The sequence below is a fragment of the Colletotrichum godetiae genome (assembly GCF_030913485.1).
Source record: "Colletotrichum godetiae strain CBS 193.32 chromosome Unknown BDP55scaffold_5, whole genome shotgun sequence".
NCBI classification, from domain to species: domain Eukaryota; kingdom Fungi; phylum Ascomycota; class Sordariomycetes; order Glomerellales; family Glomerellaceae; genus Colletotrichum; species Colletotrichum godetiae.
The window spans coordinates 546,016-568,842 of record NW_026851253.1 but is presented as its reverse complement, the minus strand read 5'-3'; the positions used below and the strand labels follow the sequence as shown (position 1 = coordinate 568,842).

The 22,827-nt window shown below is 51.9% G+C and overlaps 8 protein-coding genes across 8 annotated transcripts; 5 read left to right on the top strand and 3 right to left on the bottom strand.

Moving 5' to 3' along the window:
• Positions 1-568: 568 nt before the first annotated feature.
• On the top strand, positions 569-2,483 carry BDP55DRAFT_690582 (phenylacetone monooxygenase; the record flags this gene model as incomplete). The annotated part of the gene is made up of 5 exons (XM_060576876.1): positions 569-1,119; positions 1,173-1,330; positions 1,383-1,438; positions 1,640-2,012; positions 2,071-2,483. 5 exons carry the CDS (start codon positions 569-571, stop codon positions 2,481-2,483), a joined length of 1,551 nt encoding a protein of 516 aa, XP_060434463.1.
• Positions 2,484-7,744: 5,261 nt separating this feature from the next.
• Positions 7,745-8,664, top strand: BDP55DRAFT_306228 (ACN9 family protein). Its single transcript, XM_060566661.1, has 3 exons — positions 7,745-8,274; positions 8,364-8,463; positions 8,521-8,664. The coding sequence occupies exons 1-3, from the start codon at positions 8,056-8,058 to the stop codon at positions 8,601-8,603; spliced, it is 402 nt and encodes a 133-aa protein (XP_060434462.1). The 5' UTR covers positions 7,745-8,055; the 3' UTR covers positions 8,604-8,664.
• A 60-nt stretch (positions 8,665-8,724) lies between these two features.
• Positions 8,725-11,112, bottom strand: BDP55DRAFT_627460 (helicase associated domain-containing protein; the record flags this gene model as incomplete). The annotated part of the gene is made up of 1 exon (XM_060571761.1): positions 8,725-11,112. The coding sequence occupies one exon, from the start codon at positions 11,110-11,112 to the stop codon at positions 8,725-8,727; it is 2,388 nt and encodes a 795-aa protein (XP_060434461.1).
• Positions 11,113-11,660: 548 nt separating this feature from the next.
• On the top strand, positions 11,661-12,124 carry BDP55DRAFT_690580 (uncharacterized protein; the record flags this gene model as incomplete). The annotated part of the gene is made up of 4 exons (XM_060576875.1): positions 11,661-11,697; positions 11,767-11,932; positions 11,975-12,031; positions 12,070-12,124. 4 exons carry the CDS (start codon positions 11,661-11,663, stop codon positions 12,122-12,124), a joined length of 315 nt encoding a protein of 104 aa, XP_060434460.1.
• On the bottom strand, positions 12,070-13,889 carry BDP55DRAFT_306221 (uncharacterized protein). Its single transcript, XM_060566660.1, has 2 exons — positions 12,323-13,889; positions 12,070-12,263 (listed from the first exon to the last, which is right to left on the bottom strand). The coding sequence occupies exons 1-2, from the start codon at positions 13,574-13,576 to the stop codon at positions 12,204-12,206; spliced, it is 1,314 nt and encodes a 437-aa protein (XP_060434459.1). The 5' UTR covers positions 13,577-13,889; the 3' UTR covers positions 12,070-12,203.
• Positions 13,890-16,055: 2,166 nt separating this feature from the next.
• Positions 16,056-18,689, top strand: BDP55DRAFT_543014 (GTP-binding protein; the record flags this gene model as incomplete). The annotated part of the gene is made up of 1 exon (XM_060568373.1): positions 16,056-18,689. The coding sequence occupies one exon, from the start codon at positions 16,056-16,058 to the stop codon at positions 18,687-18,689; it is 2,634 nt and encodes an 877-aa protein (XP_060434458.1).
• Positions 18,690-18,794: 105 nt separating this feature from the next.
• BDP55DRAFT_648383 (Rab5-interacting protein-domain-containing protein) lies at positions 18,795-19,627 on the bottom strand. The gene is made up of 2 exons (XM_060573849.1): positions 19,271-19,627; positions 18,795-19,196 (listed from the first exon to the last, which is right to left on the bottom strand). Exons 1-2 carry the CDS (start codon positions 19,334-19,336, stop codon positions 18,906-18,908), a joined length of 357 nt encoding a protein of 118 aa, XP_060434457.1. The 5' UTR covers positions 19,337-19,627; the 3' UTR covers positions 18,795-18,905.
• Positions 19,628-19,844: 217 nt separating this feature from the next.
• BDP55DRAFT_601843 (Mysoin-binding motif of peroxisomes-domain-containing protein) lies at positions 19,845-22,722 on the top strand. Its single transcript, XM_060571054.1, has 5 exons — positions 19,845-20,342; positions 20,421-20,608; positions 20,673-21,145; positions 21,215-21,666; positions 21,719-22,722. Exons 1-5 carry the CDS (start codon positions 20,294-20,296, stop codon positions 22,384-22,386), a joined length of 1,830 nt encoding a protein of 609 aa, XP_060434456.1. The 5' UTR covers positions 19,845-20,293; the 3' UTR covers positions 22,387-22,722.
• Positions 22,723-22,827: the final 105 nt, after the last annotated feature.

Here is a 22,827-nt window from a genome sequence, read left to right as displayed (position 1 = left end):
GAATCCACCGTTTTGTTTCATGTGAGCTGTCTCTTTTCTATCGTCAAAGTCCATGTAGGTAGGCGTACCTCTTGACAAGGAAGCTGTGTTGCGTCAGCTCGTAGCTCCCACACTAAGCTGGTACGATTTTTGATGTTAGTCGCGGAGGCATGGTAGAATTCACCTCGGACTCTGCCTGTCACTTAACAGAGACAACGTCTCTTGGATCCCGCGCCAGCGGATTCACTCGTTGCTTCTTCCTCTTTGGCCCTTTTCGGGTTGTCTCATCCCAGTCTTCCATGGTAGACGCTCCTTTGCAATCATTGGCTAGTCTCCTTGACAAGCCGCCACGCTATACCTGCCAAAAGTCCACATTCACCGCCCGCATCCTCTCTTTCAACCGTATCTCCACCAAGCGAGCAGGAGAAAGGCGCTTGTTCGGAAAGAGATTCCTTACAGCCACTCACCGGCGCCTTCCTCGGGACTCAACGCCCCTTGGCAACTTCAACTCAGATATAAACCGGTCCCTTCTTCTCCTCTATTCTCTACCTAGATATCTCTACAGACACACAAACCAGCAGCTTCCACAATGACACGGCAACTCCCTCAACTATCTCGTCATGTCGATGCCCAGGGTAGCGGATCCAGTCAACCTACCCGCACCAATGCCGCCTACACAGTGAAGGAAGCGCCGTTCGGGACTCCGCAGCCCATTCGCATTGCCGGGATCGGTGCCGGTGCAAGCGGGATCAACCTGATCCGTACTCTGAGAAACACTCTCAGTGCCTCGACGTACGAGCTTGTGGTCTACGAGAAGAACGAGAATGTCGGGGGTACCTGGTTCGAGAACCGGTACCCCGGGTGCAAGTGCGACGTGCCGAGCCACAACTATCAGTTCAGCTGGAGACCGAATCCGGCCTGGTCGAGCTTCTTCGCCCCCGCGGCAGAGATTGAGGACTACCTTTGCCAGATATGTGACGACGAGCAGCTGCGGCCCTTTATCAAGACTTCTCATCAGATCATCGGGGCGGCTTGGTCAGAGTCCAAGGCTTTATGGGAGTTGCAGATCAAGAACTTGGGGACTGGCGCCGTTTTTGAAGACTATGTCAACTTTTTTATCGACGCAACCGGTATCTTGAAGTACGTAAATTGTCATTCAAGCTATCATCTGTGTCAACATCTGACTTGCCTAGTAAATGGAGATTTCCAGACGTGGAAGGCATCTCGCTATTCGAGGGTACCCTTATTCACAGCGCAGGCTGGCCCAAAAACTTTGACTATACAAACAAGACAGTGGCAGTCATTGGAAATGGCGCATCCGGTGTCCAGATTGTCCCAGCAATGAGACCACGTGAGTATGTCCCGCCCCTATCACGGCGACGCAGCCAGCTTACAGCAAGCAGACGTGAAGAAGCTACACCATATTATCCGGACGCCAACGTTGATAATCCCTCCTCGGGTTGCCACAATGAAGATGGGACCTTCAGCAGCTCTCCTCAGCCAAATCGAGATGGACGAGAACGAGCGATTCTCAGCGGCGACAATCGAAAAGTTCAGAACGGACCCGGCGTTCTACAACAAGTTTACAAAGACTCTCGAGATGGACTCCAATATTAAGTTCGCTATCTCGCTCATTGCTGGAAGCCCTCAACAGGCATAGGCTCTGGGAAAGACCAAGGAATTCATGACGGCCATGCTCAAGGGGAATGAGAAGCTCTGCAAGCAATTGATACCCGACTTTCCCCTTGGATGTAAGCGGCTCACTCCCGCCCCAGGATATCTAGAATCGTTCCACGACCCTCGGGTCTCCCTTCACACCGACGCCATCAAGAGGTTTGTGCCCCAAGGCGTAGAATTGGCCACTGGGGAGATCCTCGATGTTGACGTTGTCGTCTGCGCCACTGGCTTCGACTCATCGTTCCTTCCATCGTTCCCTTTAGTCGGTCGACACGGCAACTTGCAGGACATCTGGTCCGAGCAAACACCTAAAGCATACATGTCCCTTGCCGTTGCAGGTCTGCCAAACTTCTTCAGTGAGCCAGCCTTCCCTCGCGCTCACAGCTTCGAAGCTAATCATTCTGCTTGCTCTAGAGTTTCTCGGCCCTAATGCACCTGTTGTGCAAGGTGATGTTTTCACACTCAGCGAGCACGTTGCCACTTACATCGCCAACACCATCCTCAAATGCCAAACGGAAGGCGTACGGACTATTGCACCATCTGAAGTGGCCGTGGAGGACTATTTTGAGCATATCTCAGCCATGATGCCTCGCACAGTCTTTGCGGGCGGATGCAGATCTTGGTACAAGCAAGGCGAGGTCAACGGCCCTGTGACAGGTCTGTATCCTGGAAGCCGTATGCACTTCATCCGCTTGCTGGAGCGATTCAGGGGCGAGGACTGGGAGTACACGTATGAGAATGCAAATCAGAACCGATTCGCATACTTGGGCAATGGATTCACCGCGCCGGAGATGGCGATGCTCAAAGCTGGAGTACCGCCTTCCTGAATGTGGTGGTGGGGGCCATTGGGGGGGCAACATTGGCTTGTACATAGACAGGGATAGACGACCGGACCTTGTTTTCAGTGGCATCACTTTCTGGGTGGTTTGCAGGCGTTGATTTCTGGGAAGGGTATAGTTCTTGGCATGACGGATAATGAAGTCGTTATGGGTGTGTGACGATTCAAGCGAGTCTAATACCAGAATGGCATGTGACACACACACACACACACCTACATGAACAACACTTGAACTTTTCGATACCATTATCGCTTTTCCCTGCTGTCCCCGACTTGCCGCCTAAATAAGCCTCGAGTCGTCAAGTGAGACCCCTGTTTTTCTTTAAAGTCGGAGGAGCCGCGGCCTGCGGGAGTCGTCCAATGTCTCGGATGCTGAGCCACTGAGTGGTTGTGTCCAGGCGACTTGGCGCGGCACACCCGAGTGTTGGTTACGTTTGGTGGTTGCCGCCATGAATCAACTTACTTTTATCCCTGGTCCAGCTGTGTGCTGCCTGCTCGTACGGATTTTCCGTGAGAGAGACGAGGGCTCGACCGACTTTTTGGGAATGGCGCTGTCTTGGGTCGCTGGATCGGAAGGTTAAGTTGCTTTGGCGTTGTCTCGATTTCAGTGATGGCCTGTACTGGCTCAATTGGATTGTATGAGTGCCTGCTCGTTCAGAGCATATAACTTAAAGGTTGAGATAGAGAGGAGTGGTGTTTGATGATGAAACCGCTCAGATGAAGAAGTTCATACGTGGCTGGATGATAATGGAACATACTCTACCTTCTAGAGCACGAGTGCCATCGAGGGAGCGATAATACTAGTTCATAAGTCTCTGATAGCTTATGTCGCAACTGAACTGCATAGTTGGCTGGAGACAATGGGATGCCGCACGGGGAATAAAGGCAAGTGACGCCAAACTGTCGCTGAATGAGTTGTGCTCTGACATGGCATGAATCCGTAATCGGGTATCCGGGATGGCTTCGAGTGAGTGCCATGGTTTAATGTAGACCATTGACAACTCCGTCATCCCGAAACCTTGTGGCTTGGATGGTGGGGAGTACAGTCTTCGGTTTTGGAGTGAGATTATCATCAAGAGCGCAATAGCCTACCTTGCAACAGAAATACCCAGCCCAATGTGTCAGTTTTACACTCGAAGAAGTTGGTGAAGGTGGGATTTCAGAGTCCCAAGAGGCATACATTCAGCTTTAGACGTATTTCTTCAAGCCACGTTCACGTTATTCCCTCATTTGCGGCAACTCTGAAATGATGATTCCCAGCTGTTACGATATCTGAACATGACTGATTCGGTTTCACCTGGCATGGTGGCATTAGCAACGTTGTAGCCGCTCAATGACTGAGAGCTGGGCAGAGAGAAGTTCACGGTGATTGCCTTCTTGACTTTGATTGAACATGTACTAGTGTGTCTAGGGCTCTATATTCCCTCTTTGATAGAAATTGGGCATCCTAAACTCTCGCCTAGTTGACCAAAACCTCCATAAACATCCTTCAGAGACGGACGTCGTCGTTGAGGAGAATAGAGGAAATGATGAGCCGAACAACCACAGCTTGGCTTTCTACACGCTCCAGACTTCCCAACTTGTGTACAGTACTTTACACGGCTTTTCGACTACTTGAAAAGTGAAGTTTCCGCTGGATCGATGGTTGTGCATGAGAAATGGTTGGTTGGCACGTACTTTGTTGGTTCAAGTCGATCGTCAAAGCGCCACCCCGTCCAGTGGCCCGACCCGCTCCATTAGGAGCCGGCGCTTAGGAGCATACACCGACCAACTCCGAGTCCCGTTTTCCTCTTGTCTTCTGACTCCTGCAGATATCTGACTATGAGTATTCTAGCGCCTCATTTCTCGAGTTTGATCCGCTCCTCAAATCTCTATCAAGGTCGAGGCAGAGAGGGACCAGTACGTCGACGGGGCCGTGGCCTACAATAATCCCGCCCGCCTTGTCCTGAGTGAGGCCGAGTCCTACTTCGGCCCGAGGCGGACGTTGGGATTTCTCCTCAGCTTGGGCACCGGACTTAAAGTCTCCGATAAGGAAGTCAACGTAGTTCCTCCTGGGCAGCCTATAGATCGTCCGGTTGTGGCCAGACAAGGCAGCGGCGCCCTCTTCTCAAGAGGCACGATAAAGATTGTCAAGCATGCCAAAGCATCGCTGACTGATTCGGAGCCCGAGCACCAAGCCTTAGAGGAGCGGTTTCTGGGAACACCCTACGCATACTGGCGTTTGAATTTGGACCGGGGCGCTGCGGATATCAAGCTGAATGAATACCAGAAAATGGGTTTGTTGCGGGCGGCGACGGAGAGGTACATACGAGACTTTGAAGTCTCTGCCAACATCGACAAGATTGCCAGCATGTTGTACAAAAAGGAGGGTGTCAACATGTCTCTTGATGCCGCATGTGAGTATCCTCATTAAGCTACTATGTTTAGTGACTGAAACGGAGTAGGCCATGCGGTATCCGAAGCGGCCTCGAGGCAAGCCGTTCAGCAAGAGGTGCAGATCAACAGCATTGCAAGCCCTCAATTCACTGGCAGATTAGACATACTCAGCAAGATGGAACGGCACTTTTACGAACGCCCGGCCGGATCTTCACCTAGAAGACATCTCAGAATTTGGGGCATGGGAGGCGTTGGGAAGACGCAGATTGTCCTCAGATTTAGAGACTTGTATGGGTCAAGGTACGTGGCATGATATCCATCTCGACCCATAGTTTTCTTACTTTATTCGCGTATCTTAGATTCGACCGGGTGTTTTGGATCAACGCCGCCTCCATAACTTCCATGATCGAAAGCTTCAGATTATTAACAGCTGAAATCTTCGGCGGAGAGCCCAGCAGACCTGATATGAAGAAAGTTCATAATTGGTTGGCACAGAATCATACTGAAGAGTGGCTTCTTGTATTCGACAACAATGATTCAATCGACGTGAGCCATTATATCCCTCCGGGGAATATTGGAAACACTATCTTCACCAGCAGACGGAAAGATATAACACCCACCCTGGACGCCGACCAAACAATCCCGGTCGACGTTATGGATGCAGAGGATGCAGTCACCCTATTTCTTCGCGCCTCGAAAAGACAAAGGACAAAGTCCGGAGATGCTGACGACAGATACGGAAGAGAAATTGTTCGCGAGCTTGGATATCTCCCATTAGCCATCGATCAGGCCGGTTCCTATATTTACAACCAGGAGTGTTCATTCGCAAGCTATCTTGCCAACTTCCGGGATCGCCGAAAAGATATTCTAGGAGACCCTATGTATCCGGGAGTCTTTGAGCATAATCCCGCTGTTTACGGTACATTTGAGCTCTCGTATGCGGCGTTGGAAATGCGGTCACAGCAAAACAGTCACAGCGGCCGGGGCTGCTTTAAATGCTCTTCGTATCCTCAACATCTTCTGCTTCTACCATAATGAGAAGATTACAAGTGAGATTCTCAGTAGGGCAGCAGTTAGTAGAAAAAGGGATTTAGATCCCTTGCGCGGCGAAGAGGGTGGCGTCGGCATTGGGCCGCTGCCGTTGCTCGATATCACCAGAGAAGGCGATTGGGATCCGACCAACTTCGAAAATGGAATCGCGACGCTGAGAAGCTATTCTTTGATCAAGAGTTCTACTTTGGTCGGATGGTGGTACTCTATGCATGTTTTAGTACACTCTTGGGCCAGAGACCGAATGAAGCCCGAGACTCTGACTCTACAACGCAAAGCAGCTGGCGAAATACTCTATCTTACGGTTGAGAGAAACAAAGGCCTCAGTTCGGAGCTCTTCCGCCCCCAGGTGCTGCCGCATATGCAGGCATGTTTCGAGCACGGAAGCCTAGAGTTCATGAAGTTGACGGGGGAGACGTATAGAGAAGGTTTGTTCTCAAGTGCGCTTATGGACTTGGGACTCTGGAACAAAGCTACGCAGGTCTTAGAGGATATCGTTGCTGCTAGCCAAGAGATGTTCGAGCCTCAAGACATAAATAGCATAGGGGCCTTGTGGGATCTGGCGAGGGCCTACCGAGATTCCAGCAGGTTAAAGGAGTCCCAGGCGCTTTTCCAAGATATTCTGACATTGATTGAGGACCACAGCGAGTCCGAGATCGCGCGCCATTCTCCTCGCATCAGCATCGACCTGGTTGAGTTGTTGATCATCCAAGCAAGATACAAGGAAGCCAAAGATTTGCTAGCTATACTTCTAGAAGTAGGAGAGCAAGTCGGGCGAGACGGGCCGTGGTCCAGGGGTTGGTGGCGCAAGACTGTGAGAGCGCTTGCAACCGTCTTTCGGATGGAGGGCAATGCTGAGATGGCTTACAGCATTGACGTGTATTTCCTACAGTGGTGTTTGGAGAGGAAAATCTTTTCTCTGACAACGCTGAGCGCAATGAACAGTGTCGCAGCGTCGTGTTCAGCCATGGAGGCGCACCATGATGCGAACCAAACGTGGCGCGAAATTCTCGCCGTTGAAGAGGGGTTGGAAAATAACTCGAGGATCCTGCCGTCGAAGCGAAATGTCGCAACCGGTTGCGCGAACCTGGGCCGGTTTGAAGAGGCAGAAAAAATCTTGCGCGAGGTTCTTGAAACGAGCGAAAAGGTTCTGTGGAGGACGCATCTTGATACACTGGCAACGATGGATCAGCTGGCGGGTGTGTTGGCCCGGTGTCAGAAGACAGAGGAGGCTGTCCGGCTATGGGAGGAATGTCTCGATGGTTGGGAGGATATTCTGCGCGAGCAGCATCCTCTCAAGCAGCGAACAAGGTGGGCGTTGGAGAAAATAAGAAATGGCGATACCGGCCTCGTACAAGAGGATTTCCAGGCTGGTGGATGCATGTTTTCTGGAGGATGCTATTTCGTACCTAAGGAGGTGCCCAACCGGGATCGCCGTTTGCTGACTTGGATGCCATCGTCAGAAGAGGGGCACATCAATACGCGAAATGGAGTAGAAAGCGCAAAAGCGTAATAATAGAATGGAAAGACTCTTCTTTCAACTGAACTTCTGAAGTCAAGATGACTTGTGGATGACAACCCTGACCAAGGCTGTTGCGTGTGTGTACTCTGACCACCAGGTGACGACAGCTCGCAATAGTGACATCGGAGATGCCTTCGTCGCCGCCGTTCAGAATGATATGGCCGCACACAACTCTCTCTCTTTAGTTTATTATATAGAGGTACGTTGTACAAAGGGAGGGATCAGGTAAAGCCTACAATTTTCTTAGAAGTGGTATGTAGCTGGGTAGCCCGTAAGTACGGGTCCCAACTGCCCCGGAGATATTCCAACATGAATACGGATACTCACCCATTGTTAAGCAGATACCGTGTGTAATCTTGATTGTTGTGCACTGTGTGGATCACCTCGTTGACCTCCTATCAGAAAATGGTGATTTGCATGACGGAGTACCTAAACATCATTTGTCAGTTTCCTGAACAACCAGCAACGAGGTGGCCATCATTAATAAATTGAAGGCACGAGAACAGTATTGCGTTCCGGCTTCTAGGAGTCACATCGATTCACGACTCACTTACTAGTGACGTCGTTGCAGCCCCCCGACCCAACAAACTTCATCATCCCCAACCCGTCACCAATGCGGTCTGCGTCAGTTTTGAGGATGGCCTCGGCCTCCGTATCAAAGGGCAACGGCCTCAGGCCCGCACCGATGGCCCTCCTACCCCCTATTCCGCTATACCGCCGTCTTCTGCGCGCTCACCGCAAGCACCTTCCTTCCGAGATGCGCCTACTGGGTGACGAGTATATCAAGGCTGAGTTTCGTGCTCATCGCACAGTAGATAACCCGGCGCACCTGGTACGTCCTCTGCTTTGGTGATGGCATGATTGTGAAGAGTATTTCTTTACACGAGAGAAGTGACTAATCCTTTCCTCGCAATGTGCTAGATCGGTTTCTTGACTGAATGGCAGTTATATGCGCAAAAGATCGAGGGCAACTCGTGGGTTGGCGAGAAAATCGACCCTGTCAAGGTTGCTAAGATGAGTGGTGAGTTTTCTCATCGATTTTTTCTTCGGTCTGGCCAATGACTCATTTCCCTGTTAGACGAACAAATCGGTCAACTTTATGAGCTGATGCAGGCGATCAAAGAACGGCGTGAGTCAGGTGAAGGCGAGGATCAATCGTGATGTCGCTGCCTTAATGAAGGAAAACACCATCAAAGTCAATGATGCGAAAGGCGCGACTTATGCGGGCTTGTATTAATATCTATGTAAATATATACCTTTTGCGCAGCGTCGTAGTCATCTTTCAGCGGCCCTCAAACGCCTCGACAATCCAGTCGGCTTGGATGATGCTTACTTTCTTAGCATAGTTTTTCTGCGTGAAAACATGCTCAAGGAACATGATGGCCTCCTTCTTCTGCCCGTGTAGCACACTAGACGGGTGAATGGCCACAACATGCTTGCCTTGTGACGTGACGTAGCTCGCATCCGGCGCCAGTATAGCTGTCTTGGACACGAAGCCGCGGAGGAAGCACTTGAGCAGAGCCTCGGCCTGTTCCGGAGCCAGAGGAGTAAAGGGCTGAGGGTCTGGCGGCGGAGCCTCTGTGAGAAGGCCTTCTTTGAGGCAGAGGCTACGTAGTTGCCTGCGGATGTTGAGCGCTGTCTTCATGTTGCGAATGTTGACCTTTCTCTGCTTGCACCACTGTATACGGTCGGCGTTCTCGGCGGCGTATTGTTGCATGGTGGTAAGATATGTTAGGATGTCGCCTTCCCGGCGGTAGAGCTCCTTGCGGAGTTCTTCAATTTCCTCGCGTTGTTCTTCTGACTGCAGCTGATGGAAAATGTCGTCGCCAGACGTGATGCAGGAGATGACGTCTATCGTCTCTAGGACACAGTCGAATTCCGGCTTGGCAGAGGCAAGCAGAACCGCCCCAAACGCCGCGGAGATGGGAAATCCCGCCATCTTGCGGCCTGCCTCAGTTATCGTGCCGTCGTCTGCCAATGCACCGAGTCCATGAAGGCTAACTAGTGCTCGTTCGATGGCTTCCACATCCGGGGTGTCCATAAGGGGGAAACCAAGAATGTCATCAATGCCTCGCGCTTTCATCGTCAAGACAGCTCCCAGAACGTCGATCCTAAGGATCTCTGGCAAATCTGTTTCTTCGAGTGTGCTGAATGTACCTTCAGTGTATAGCCTGAAGCACTTGCCAGGGCCTTCACGACCAGCACGGCCTGTTCGCTGGATGGCGGAAGACCTGGAGATAGGCTTTGCTAGTAACGATTCCATGCCGAGGCGAGCGCGGAATTGCTTGACTTTGGCCTTGCCGCCGTCTACCACGTAACGTACACCGGGTACAGTGACGGACGTCTCAGCAATATTGGTAGCAAGTACGATTTTCCGCGTGAAACCTCCCTTGACAGGCTGGAAAGCTGCATGTTGTCCTTCCATGGAAAGCTGACCGTACAAGGGTAGGACCTTGATCCTGGGAACGTTGGAGGCTAGCGTTGCGGCGTACTCCTCGAGCAGTGACTGCGCGGATTCGATTTCCTCTTGTCCGGTCAGGAAAGCAAGAATGTCGCCAGGCAGTGGCTCTTCCACATGGATTTTGAAAATCGTCTTCAAGAGAGATTCCTGGATATCCGGCACTGGTTGGGGAGTATGTATCGTCTTGACCGGGTACTGCCGGCCCTGGATCTTCAGTACTCCAACAGAGTTGATTCTGTTGTTGACCAAATCGTCACCGCCGCTTGTTTCTTCATGAGCATTCGCAGAGAAGAAACTTTGAATGCGCTCAACATCGGCCGTGGCACTCATGACAACAACCTTGAGTGGTATGCCGCCGCGGCCCTTCCGGCTACTAAGCAGGATTTGCTTGAGGAATCCGGACACCAAATCCACGTCAACACTTCTCTCGTGGATTTCGTCAACGACCACGGCGCTGTATTGTTTCAAATCTGGATCTCTCAGAAGCTCCTGAAGAAGCATACCCTCGGTGAGGAACTTGATCTTCGTGCCCTTGGGAACCTGGTGATCGAAACGAACCGAGTATCCAACTAGTCCGTCGCGGCTTTCACCAAGAGGCGTCCCAGCCTCGCGGGAAACTCGATGCGCTAAAGTCGTGGCGGCAACTCGACGTGGTTGAGTAACTGCGATCATGCCACCGACACTGACTTCTCTTGCCTCTGCGATACTGACAGTTTGTCTCCTACACCACGGCTCTCTGACCAAAAATTGTGGTATCTGAGTACTTTTTCCAGAACCAGTTTCACCAACAAGAAGAAGTACATCGTCTTGGCGTACGCGAGCTTGTATCTCCTCCCGGTGTGCCCATATGGGTAACTTTTGCCTGATCTTCAATAAGGCAGGATCTTCTCTCCATCTTTGGCCTCTTTTGTCAGGTCTTGGCCTGTCTCGATGCTGGAAGGTTTTCGACGAATGCTTGATGAAAGTCGGAGCTGTTTGATGCGAATACTTCGAATCTTTGGCTAACACGTCCGACGCGGCATCATTTTCTGTATTCTGAACAGACTGCAGCTCTCCTGTTGGACGTTGCTGAATTTCCGCTTCTTTTTCCTTTGCTGGGGGGTTGAGATATCCCTCGAGAGAAATGACTTTATTGCCAACCTTGATAGTATTCTTGCCATTAAGCTTCCGCTTTTTGGGGGCGCGTTCAGTGTCTAGTATAGATGACATGTTGAGGCTGCTAACAGAGTTTGCGATGTGTAGTCGGCAGTTAAGTGAGAAATAGATGGGAAGTGAGAAGAGATTTATGGGGAGAGTGCTAAATTTGGTTTCGTACCCAGCCGGTTCTTAATTGGATGCCTGCCCCGTATTTGTACAGGGCACCTAAGGGATGCACATTGGTACCTGCCTGCCTCATTACAATAGCCGCAACGTCTCATCCAGGGCATCTTTCTTAAATAAGGTAATGAGAATAAGACAACTGATAGAAATCCATGAAGTACATAAGCTATGGTATTATGTAGTCAATGCTCAATTGGTGCAATAAATACTTCTGCCAGGTTGTCAAATTGCGCCAGACCTTGCCCGTAACCATTATGTTGAGCAGATGGCCAACCTCGAAAATCATGTGTCCCAAGTGCAAATTGCGTCACTTTGGTCGCTCTCAAGCGTTTTCCCTTACTCGTACCGATACAAGTCGCTCGCTTGCTCACGGTTTCTCATATAGCAAGGCTAGCCTGACAACACTCACTCGTCGATACATGATGTACACCCCAGCAATGGCGGACCGCTACAGGCTCATCCACACCGTGCCAGGTTCGGTCTGCCTGGCATCATCAAACTCGAACAAAAGCATGCTGACTTCCTTCTCTGGCACTTCAACAGCGTCCCACTTGGTCGTTACGAAAGACACCGTCTTTGAAACAGGTGTCGGTGTCTACGATCAGGGTAAGTACATCCAAGTGGCCTTCGAGCTTACAGGCCAAGGCCAATTCAGGCCCGTAGCGGCAGCTGGGGCAGACCCTCACACAGGCTCGGCAGGCCAACTTGAGTGAGTCCTCGAGTATCGAGTCGAAATCCTGTGCTCTGACAGAGATGTTGAGAAAGCCGCTGTGGCAGCTCTTAAAGGTGTGCAGTTTGAACTCAAGAGGTACTTCATGTTTTTGATTGACAATATGCTCTCTATAGCGCGCACCCTTACAAAACACCGGCCTATGAAGTTTACAGGTTGGTGAGCGTTTAGTTACCGACCCTGCTCTTCTTTGTCTTCTTTGTGAGCATTTTCACAGAGAGGATAGTCGATGGTATTGGCTCCCGGCCATTCATCTGATGCGGTTCAGACGTTCTCTGTTCATCCTGACTCCGTCATCGACAGCATCACTCTGGGAAATGTGATTTAGCATCAACACAAAACAATAAGGAAATTGAGGGAAAGACCAACCTTCTTGGCAATATTGTCGATGAGAACGTTCTGTGTATCGATTTCTGTTCCAATAGCGCGGGCTGCCATGTTGATTATACCCACCGACCGGCCAGTTTCAAGGAGGCCTTCCTGAATCGCCCTCTCTGCTTCTTCTGCTGCAGCGGCGGCTTCCTCATCACTTTCGTCTTCTAATGCGAATTGGGACTGCCCTACTGGCTTGCTTTGTTGTCCCGCCGCCTTTTGAGGACGACCAGACAGCGACATCTCCCTGAAGGTATCTTCCATTCGCTGGTTGGACTTGAAAGCCTCGTGTCTAGTTGTCTCGCGAACTTCGCGCTCTTGCCGGTGTCGGTCAAGAATCGCCGCATCTCGCTCTGCCGCACGCGACTTGGATGTGAATGGGTTGCTCATGTGAACTGCGAACATACTTCCGTTTGCCTTTTTTAGATCCTTGGCACCCTCCTCCGCCTTCTTGTTGTGGTTTGCCGCTATGTCCATGTTCCTTTCCGTGTTGTGCAGACGCTCGCCCTGGGCAGCAATCCGGGCGAGTGTCGCATTGGCTACGTCCACAGTGTTGCTCGCATTTTGACGCAGTCTTTGGGTGGTCTGAACGGAATCATTTCTGACATCCCTGATTTGTGTCTTGATAGCACGGTATTCCTCCTGCTCTTGCTCTTCGGCTGTGAGCTCACGGGGGGCTCCGTATCCGCCGTATCCTCCATCAGCGCCAGACGGAGTCGATTGACCGTACGCTCCAGCCTGAGGCTTGTTCTGCTGGTATCTATCTTGAGCCCCGCTGAAGAGCTCGTCGCGCACAGCATCGGTGCTGTCACTGTTGGTCCGGCCCAAGCCTCCGTAACCTCCGGGCCCGCGAGCTCCGCCAGTAGCACCTGATCGCTGATTCGCGCCATAGGCGTTCTGGTTATCGTCGTAACGGTTCGCCCCGTATCCTCCTGCGGCTCCGTACTTTTCGTTCCCGTAGCCACCGGCAGGCTGTGGCGGGGCACCGTAGCCAGCACCGGCCCGAGGGCCGCCAGGAAGGCCGCCAGGGGCACCGCCATTGATGGGCGCACCAGCTCGTGCTCGTTGATAGGGCGTCATGCCGGCGTACTTATTCGCGTCCTGGGCGTAGGGATCGCCGCCAGCTGGAGCTTGTGCGTAGGGATTGTCGCTGCCCGGAGCAGGAGACTTGCTCTTTCGACCGAAGAGGGCGGAGCGGTTGGCATCGTCGCCTTCGTCGCCGCCTTTCTTGCTGAAGCCGAACTTCTTCATGGCGAGGAGTGATAGAGTGGAGGGTTTAGGTTTCGTCGGGGTATGGTGAAGGTGGGTGTACAATTGGATTTGTTCTAGAATGAAGCAAAACACAACGTGCCGCTGAAGGTTTGTCTAAGAGAATGGAACGGAAGGTGAGGATACGTATAAAAATAAGGAGTAGTCAGGTCGGGAAGGGACAGCACGGTAGATGGCTAGATGCAAGACGGGCAGCACCAGCGGGTCCAGCGGGGACCCAGCGGGGTTGGACAAGGGGCGTCCAGTACCAGCTTAATGTGGCAAAATCGGGCCCGTCTTGGGTGTGTTTCGAAGGCGAACGGAAGTGCCCCCTCAGGCTTCAGGGTCTAAGCCATAAAACATTCGTCAGGCTTCTAATGGTTTGGGCCTGACTTGGGGAATTGGGCTTGGGCCAGCGTCGACCCGAAGCGCAGCGAATCAAATATGCAAACTGCCTGGATCAGGCACATCATCCTGCTCAAGTCATTGTGGCCGTTCGAGATGACAGGGAATGAGTTAGCCACCTCGGTACTTCGTGTTGACATTTGAATTGAGATACGGATATCCGTAGGGACACACTCACACATCAGTCGCTATGTCGACAATCATATTATGGCGCAAGGAGCGGGCTATACAATGGTGGTCATCACCAGCCTATAGCAGCCCTCCATGCTCGACTCAGCCTCGAGTCTAGCGCTGGAATCATGGTACGCTTTTCCTTGGTGGGTTTTCAGCTTATTACTGCGTAATCCGGATTTGTTTTGTCGTACCGCAACCAGACTCATGAGTTCAATGTCGAAGGTAAGATGCGTCTGACACGATGACACACAAAGCAGCGCAGTACCTAGGTAGGCATACAGGAACAAAGGTAAGCATTGTGCTGTCTCACTAGGTACCTTGGGTACACAGGTTAGATAGGCACTGATAAGGCACCTTCTCATAGGTGATGTATCAGGCGGCATGGGGCTGAAGAAGCCGGTCGCATCTGTGTATACATAGATATCTGTTGTCCTCACACCACTTCCCACGCGCATCTAATCTAAGCACGCTGCAAACTGTGCAGTAGCATTATTGCTTATGCTCCATCAACATGGCATTATGCACTCACTACTCTTTCATAGCAAAAAAGAGGTGAAATGAGGCATTATCTGCGAAGCAAATGATCCCAGTCTCGCCCAGGAGAACGGTTCTGCCAAGTACCTCGACCGTGTCTGTGCCTGGAGGTCAAGCGAATGCAGCCTTGAAAGACCCTTGGTGCGTGTAAATGCGGCGAGACAGCTTGGCTGTCGAGTCCCGATTGAGTTGGAGATTCGTATCCGTGCAAATATCTACCTACTTGCAGGCAGTAATGACTTTCATTCTGTACCGGATGCCCGGGTTTCACAGAACTAAGGTACGGAAGGGGGAACAAAGACAACCGGACTGCTGTTGGGGAGACTTATTGGGTCCCCGAGGTAAAATACTCCGTTTATGGATACCACGAGTACCTACGTACAAACCTGGCCGGAGTCCGAGGATTCAACGCACGGCGAACGACTAAGGTATCCTGGGGACCATACCTATGGATAGGTGATTGCGCTAGTATTCAAACTTCAATATGAACGTTGCAGCTGAACTATTTTCAACAGCAATGCTGGCTCTGTCATAGCCAGCCAAGCCCAAGATCGACAATGTAGGAGCTGGACAAAGCCATTCAACAACCGCAGGCGGGAAAGGAAGGTGCCACGGTGCGTAAGGTTGGCATGAGTGAGTCGCAGCGCAGATAAATTCTGAGGGCCCTGGCCAGAGTCGTCGCTACGGGCACTTTGATGCAAATCAACGCTGTGGAGGAGCGTGGACTCATGGAGTCATTCACCGCCGACGGGTAAATGGCTGCACCTGCCTTGGTCGCGAGGTACGCTGGTAGTGGATTACCCGCACTTTCCCCGCCCAACTTCAAAGTCAAGCCACTCAGAGAGGTGCCAGTTTCCCATCTTACCATCTTACCTAACAAGGGTACTTACCTATATTAGTCACTCTTGAACTTGGCTTCCGGCCAACTGCGTCACACCTCAGCTGAGACCTCTCACCGTCCTTCGAGTCATTACTCTGGCCAGACTGTAACGGCGTCAAAAACTTATCCATAGCCTCCAGTCTTTTAGCACACTTTCAATCCTCCATACTACAAATCACAGAGTCAATCGCGTACAGGTAAACGATACGCCATGGCCTTCAACTAGGAATCCGATTGAGATTCTTCTCCATCACTCCACAGTCAGCAACAGCGCCTCGAGCACGTCGCAGATATCACCACTCAGCTCACTTATCAAAATGATACCGCGCATAGCGTCTCGTTCCTCTGCCCTTTTACCTGCAATAGCCCTTCGAACCCGGCGTTGACATCCATCCCAAATATTTTTGCTCCTCGATATTACACGCTTGAGAAACTGCCACGCTTTCGCTACTGCACCCACTACCCTATCGCCACCCTCGTACTTGTAACATGGCTTCCGGCTCAATATTCACATTCGATACGGACCCTCAACGAGTCTCATCCCCATGGCTGGCTCCTGAAGACCCTGGGAGGAGGTCCAACTCTGACAACGGACAAGTCCAGCCGGGGCACCTCTCAGACTACGGCGTCACCAAGTTGGAGGCAGAGCCGCAAGAAGGTCCCACTGAATACAAGCTTCACCTCTTATTGCGACCAAGACGGACGTATACCGCTATGAGCACCATCTCCTCCACCCAGAACTCCAGAATTTCCGCCAGCCGCTCAAAGATTGCAACTGCAGCCCTATCAGCCTCCAGTCAGAGTCGACAAGTCCGCCTACAACAACTGACTACGCAATTGCTCTGGAGGCTCCAGCAATCATGTGCCTACCATGCTCTGAACCCCAAAGACCTCATTATACCAAAATTGCCCGACGATACGGACGACTTAAGTCAGGCGATGACACCACAGAAACCCCTCCCCGGCTTGGAAGAATCACGTGGAGCGTTGTATGAGATTGGTGTTGCTGATGACGGGACTCTGGTGGGGCTGACCAAAGACGAAATGGACGAGAGCATCACGACACTCAAGGTTATGGCAGCCACGCTGGGCTGCCGCGTCGAAATCTTACGCCACGTAATTGTTGGCGAGTGCGAGTGGCTAGAGACGTCCGAGTTGGTGGATAGCGGGGCAACTCAACCTGCCCAAATTGCTCGACAGGCAAGACTTTGGGTCGTGGAGGCTCTCGTTACTCCCGACTACTCAATGAAGAACGGGCACGCAGGTGGCTCGACAGAGGGGTGTCGCGAAGTGAAAGAACCGCCAAGGGTGACCGAGTCTGTTGTGCAACCAAGTAGAGGGCGCTCTACTACGGATCAGCTAAGAATAACGCTCACTGGACCAACAACGTCTGGAAAATCTACTTTGCTGGGTACTTTGTCCACGGGGACCGTCGACAACGGCCGAGGGAAAAGCCGGATCAGTCTCTTCAAACATCGTCACGAGGTGGCGTCTGGGCTCACTAGCTCAGTAGCACAGGAGCTTGTCGGGTACAAGGACCGTGCCATATTCAACTATTCGCAAGATCACGTCGAATCGTGGATTGATATACACGACAGTGCTGAGAATGGTCGCCTGGTTTTTGTTTCCGATTCCGCCGGCCATCCCCGTTACCGCCGGACCATCCTCCGAGGTCTGTTCGGCTGGGCTCCACAGTGGACTATTCTCTGTCTGGCCGCAGACGACGCGGATGCGAGTTCAACGAAAGACGGAGCGAGTTCCACCGCCAATGACGTTCTTGGAGTCGCAGGAGCTGGCGTTGATCTTGCCAAAGCTCATCTGGAGTTGTGCCTGAAATTGAGGACTCCTCTGGCCATCGTCATTACCAAAATGGACCTTGCAACCAAAACCAGTCTGCATCGAATTCTTGGACAGCTCTTGACAGACGTCAAAGCAGTGGGAAGAACCCCTAAGATCCTCCAGCCAGCTCAAGGGGCTCAAGGGGCTCAAGGCAGTGTTCAGGGATGGACAGCTGTTCCTTCAGCAGACGTCGACAAGGTGAAGGCTGTCATAACAGAGATGGAGCGGGATGGAGACCTCCTCAAAATTGTCCCAATAATCCTGACCAGTGCTGTCAGCGGTGCTGGTATTGGGATGACACATGCCCTCTTGGAGAACCTTCCCCTGCCACCAATCCCTACTGCCAACGATTACATCGGAATGGCATTGAATCCCGAACAGCCGTCGTGCTTGTTCCATATTGACGACACTTTCAGCCTTCCTGCGTCATACGCTTCTCTTGCTGAGAACCCCAACCAGAATGACATGGGAACGGTTGTATCCGGATACCTACGTTTTGGTCAGCTTTCGGTCGGAGACAGCATCATTGTTGGACCATTTCCCTCCGGTGAGGATGACTTCAAAGGCATGACGCCGGAGGACCGGGCCTCTCCTGGTAATTACGGGCTGTCAATATCCCACCCCTCGTCGGCAGAACTTGCCAAAATTGCAATCCGCAATACAGTAGCAGCCTCCACAATCCAAGGAGAATGGCACAGCGCCAAAATCGTCAGCATACGTAATTTGCGGCTCCCCGTAAACACACTAGAAGCTGGTCAGGTCGGCACTATTGGAATCGTCTTGGAAATCCCTCAAGAGAAATCGGCAGAAGCGGCCTTCGAGGCACCGTTGGCAGCTCCTCGAATCCGGAAAGGCATGGTTCTGGCCATCCCATCCAAACACATGGCTGACACCGGCATGTCCCTTCAAGCAGCTAGTGGACTTACGGTGTCATTCAGAGATCCCAGCACTGCATCGCTGGCGTACGGGTCTCTCGTTAATGTTTACGTCGGCAGCGTTCGGGCGGCTGCCCGAGTCAAGGGTGTTTCCAGACTTTCTCCAAAGAATGACTCGAACAAAGTCAAGCCCGAAGAAACTGAAGATATCTTCGACATGAACGAACATGATGAATCAGCCCCTACCCATGATGTTGAGTTTTCGGAGGGCGTTCAGGTTACATTGGAGCTGCTAACCAGCCGAGAATGGGTCGAGATGGGTTCTCAAATACTTGTCCTGGAGGGAGGCCGCAACGATAGATCCGGTCTAGAGGGCTTCGTGGGAACTGTCGTCGAGATTATGGATTGATGCTTTCTGCGTTTTGGGTGGGAGTTTTGGTTTCAGTAGACTTTGTAACGGCGTCGTTGAGTGTGGTGGTACATCCTTCACCTATGTTACTATGCCAGCGTTACTATACTCTTTTTCAGATTACGGTTCTGCTATGATATATACCTGCGACTAGACCCGTATGCTGTTCCCTCAACACCTGACGCCAGAAATGCCACCTTGACCACCCGTATCTCATCATGCCCTCACCAAACCGTAGAACAACGTCCAAGTGAGAATGAAACCAGAAAGACCTCCAAGCAGCCCACTTGTCCAGAAGTCGAATGGTCCCTTGAAGTAACGGCTTGTACTGAGGATTGGGAGACCTGCCGACGTCGATTCGGGAGCGATGCGTAGAACGTAGAACAAGCCGGCGGTGATGAGAGAGAAGACGAGGTAGAAGAGGAAACCACTGTACGATTCGAGGCCGAGGATGCCAGCCGCGACACCGAAGAGGGATGCTGAAAGACTCTGCAGGTTTGATAGGGTCTGGGAGAGGCGCAAGATGATTAGCGACAAAGGTTACGTCGGCCATTAAGTTCAGCTTCAGGGACCTATCCCACCTTGGTGTTGTGCATGACGGATTCCTGCACAATGGGGGATATTTGGTAGTCGCGTTCCGACGGCATTGTTGCGGTATTGCTGGTATGCGGCGCTCAGGTCGCAGGTCGCTGGGAAACTCGTGTCTTATGAGGGCAACACCGGGATATCTCAGGTCCCGCGATCGTATCCTTTATGTCGTTGTCGATGCGCTTCGTGGTTGGAGGGTTTCTTAGACTGGTAGTGGTGTCTGTTCTGTTCCATTCGTAGAGCTCTTCCGTCACAAAGCGGGCCATGGATTAGGTAATACCAGCTTCCACACGAATAGGGTGTCTGTTGGGTTTTTGACAAGTCACTGGCCCACTGGGATTCCTTACCTAATCCTCCGGAAAGTTGCATATCGGTTTCCGGCATCTCAATGTTCCAGGCTAACTACCTGTCCAATCTTGCCTTAGTGTCCCCAGATCGGTGGGTGGAGAGTCATGTCGGTCTCGGCTCCGCCCCGTGTCGTCCCATCCAATGTACCAAATTTAAAAATATGCAAATAATAATCCCCAGGTACGCAATACGTGATGCACAAGCCACATTCTCGGTGCGCCAAACCTCACCGTGACACCGTTAGAACGCTCCGTTAGCTGGGGCAGATCATACGCAACCACCCCACCGAGGCTCCGACTTTGTACCCCTAGCACCTTAATCGATTACAGGGGTCCAGTTTGCTTCCCCATTCGCGAGTGGGCTGGTCACTCTCGGGTCGGCGCTTTGAGCGAAGTCTCCCTTCCCCCCTGGTGCGCCCTCCGCAATCACAATACGTATCCGTACATACAATCCGTATATATCCCCCGAAGCACCGTCTACCTACTATAGAGTAGCGTTTGCCCATGTTTTGCTCTTCCCTTGAGTCTTTTAATCATTAGTCGACCACAACACCTCACCATCCCTCATACCGTTCACGATCTCACGACGCAGCGGCCAACGCGACTATTTGGGGCGACAGATGGCCGTGCTGCTTGCAGGTGCCTCCTCGATACTTGCCAGGTCGCTAGATGGAGCCTGTTGTGTTTGACCAGTCGCCGCTCGCAGAGTACCTTCGTGGTGAGTGCAACTTTCTCATAGGCGACGACCCGTTATGCCATTGAGCCCGCCTGCTGACATTCTGCGCGCATGCTGTAGACGAAGGCGAAGAGGAGCAGGCAGGATGGGCGCACGACGATCCAACCTACGATGTGTCGCCTCCTTCGAGCCCAGAATTTGCGCCGACGGGTCGGCCGATGGTGAGGTCGAGATTCCGCAATAATCCCCTCAGAGTCGACATACCTACCAAAGCGGCCTCCGACAAGTCTTACAGACTCAGCTATTCGGTGCGCATCCCATAGTCCCCTATCTGTGGCACATGAGGAAATTACTGATGTGTGTCCTTTCCAGACCGCGGTAGCATCCAGGATTGACCGAGCCGACAACTCCAAATTCCTCGAGCAATTTCGCTATACTATTATCGCATCCCAGCTATTGAGTGGGCACTCCATATTATCCCAGAACCATGCATCATCCCGGCCCGCCAATGTGGCCATCGACGGAAACCCGGCCGACAAGTTGCTGGATTCAACGAGCGCGGTCGTCGTCGTTCTAGGGGCATTGGCTCTCGTCGTCTCGATCAACTGGCTCGCAGGAACAGGGCCATTGAACAAACGGCGCACTTTCGTCATTCTGTTGGTTTTTGTGATCGCTGCAGGGATCGCCCATGTGTTTATGCGTAGACAATGGCTAAGGTACAGACGGCTCCAAGCACTGTCAGAGGTCACTGCGTTTGTTTCAAACTCTCAGGAATTCGACAGCGCGACTGGCGCGGCGATTGCTCTGGTACAAGAGGTGGAACTTGTTTCCAGAGGTTACCGTCTGTAAGTTCATTTTCCCCTCTGGTCCAGTAACTGGCGAGAAAGTCCGTGGTGCGCTGACACAAACTTTAGGAGTGCGCCTCTTCCGCCCATCAGTCGCATAGAGGATCGCTCACAGACTCGTAAGTGCGTGCGCCTCCGCAGGGCATTGAGGTCGTGCTTCGCGGATGTCATTCCCGCATACGATCAGACCGTGGCGGTAGTAAAAGGGTTTTCGGAACAACTCGACCTCGAGAAGTACTACGATATCTACGATATTAGCGATTTCGACATGTCCGATGCCCAGCAGGGCTTTAAAGAGAATGAATTTGAGGATGCCGAGTCTTTGAGGACGCTCAAGATCCTCGCCGCACGCTTCCACACCATCCGGAAGATGTTTTTGTGTGCCTTGTTGGCCCTGGACGCTAGCGGTGAGAGTGACGACCTTTTGAAATGGACTACCACAGTGGAAGCGGTGCGCACTCTCAATACGGCCACTAAGAGGGCATTTGACAACCTGAAAAGACTTTTGAGCGATGAGGAGTGTAAGTGGTTTTTTGACCTTACTATGGGGGCGTGTTGACTGACGTTCTCAAGCATTCCCACCGCCACCAACTCCAAAGATGCCTTTGACACCTGGTCGGGAAAGATGGAGATCGCAATTACGGAAACTCAACTCTTTGTCCAGCGGTATCCGCGGCTTGCAGGCCAAACTAACGCTGTTGAGAGAAGAGTCTGACCGAAGCCTCAATGAGTCTGACGACATTTCCGAGCTCGGGTCCAACCTCATGTCACAGTATGAGTCCATAGGGGCTGACCTGAAGATACTGATGCAGGCCTGGGAGGAAGGCAAAGCGGCACTCGCTCTGGGTATCGACCGGAATGAAAAGCGACTTTCTTCCATGAGCACACTGCTGTCTCCGACCAGCTCTCTCAGCGGGCTGACGACAGTCGACGAAGGAGGCGGAGCAGCCGAAGCCCTGAAAGCCTTGAACGGAGAATCCCCTTCGAGTCTAGACTTTAGCAGTACAGGAGAACCAGACACGGAAGAGATCTTCGAGGCGATCGCTAAGCCGTTCCGGCCCCGCAGCTTATTGACGAGAGACGAGCGCATCGTCAAGATGAGAGAAGACCGGGAGAAGCGAGAGATCGCCAAAGAAAAGGCGGATGCCAACAAAGGCATGCTCAAGGAACTTGAGATGGTCATCAACCTCCGACCCCGCCCACGAACCGGGACGAATCCATCACGCATTGTTTCGATGTGATGAGGACATGACATTTGATGACGGACACGGCGTTTTGGTGCAGACGACTCAGCTAATTACAGTCATTTGAATCTCTCTTTTTTTTTTTCTTGGTTTCTGATATATAATCTCTGCAAACATATTCATACTCGGGATGCATATAGACGGGGATCTCAGGGAATCCGAATGGGAGGTATTGATCGCTTCCAGTTGACCAATCCGTATTGTATAATGAAATTCATGCCCAGCACGATATCTGGTGCAGGCTCAGACGTTGGGTCAGATAACCTGTACAGACCAAGGGACTTTTCATCTCTCAAGCAAGAAAGATAGTACCCGCTAGGTATCAAAAAAAAAAAAAAAAAAAGATGAGAAAGACCAATATGTTTACTCCGTACTTCCTTTTGTTTACATCTTCACCAGCCACACAAGGTAGCAACAAGTCCAATGTTTTGCGCCGTT

What these genes read in the sequence shown, in the direction of transcription:
- BDP55DRAFT_306228 (XM_060566661.1), top strand. Translation starts at nt 8,056, where the DNA reads ATGCGGTCTGCGTCAGTTTTGAGGATGGCCTCGGCCTCCGTATCAAAG. An exon ending in TAGATAACCCGGCGCACCTG is followed by an intron (nt 8,275 to 8,363) that starts GTACGTCCTCTG and finishes GCAATGTGCTAG; the next exon opens with ATCGGTTTCTTGACTGAATG. An exon ending in CAAGGTTGCTAAGATGAGTG is followed by an intron (nt 8,464 to 8,520) that starts GTGAGTTTTCTC and finishes TTTCCCTGTTAG; the next exon opens with ACGAACAAATCGGTCAACTT.
- BDP55DRAFT_306221 (XM_060566660.1), bottom strand. Translation starts at nt 13,576, where the DNA reads ATGAAGAAGTTCGGCTTCAGCAAGAAAGGCGGCGACGAAGGCGACGAT. An exon ending in TCGACAATATTGCCAAGAAG is followed by an intron (nt 12,264 to 12,322) that starts GTTGGTCTTTCC and finishes CACATTTCCCAG; the next exon opens with AGTGATGCTGTCGATGACGG.
- BDP55DRAFT_648383 (XM_060573849.1), bottom strand. Translation starts at nt 19,336, where the DNA reads ATGCCGTCGGAACGCGACTACCAAATATCCCCCATTGTGCAGGAATCC. An exon ending in CCGTCATGCACAACACCAAG is followed by an intron (nt 19,197 to 19,270) that starts GTGGGATAGGTC and finishes CGCCTCTCCCAG; the next exon opens with ACCCTATCAAACCTGCAGAG.
- BDP55DRAFT_601843 (XM_060571054.1), top strand. Translation starts at nt 20,294, where the DNA reads ATGGAGCCTGTTGTGTTTGACCAGTCGCCGCTCGCAGAGTACCTTCGT. An exon ending in GCTCGCAGAGTACCTTCGTG is followed by an intron (nt 20,343 to 20,420) that starts GTGAGTGCAACT and finishes CGCATGCTGTAG; the next exon opens with ACGAAGGCGAAGAGGAGCAG. An exon ending in ACTTTTGAGCGATGAGGAGT is followed by an intron (nt 21,667 to 21,718) that starts GTAAGTGGTTTT and finishes GACGTTCTCAAG; the next exon opens with CATTCCCACCGCCACCAACT.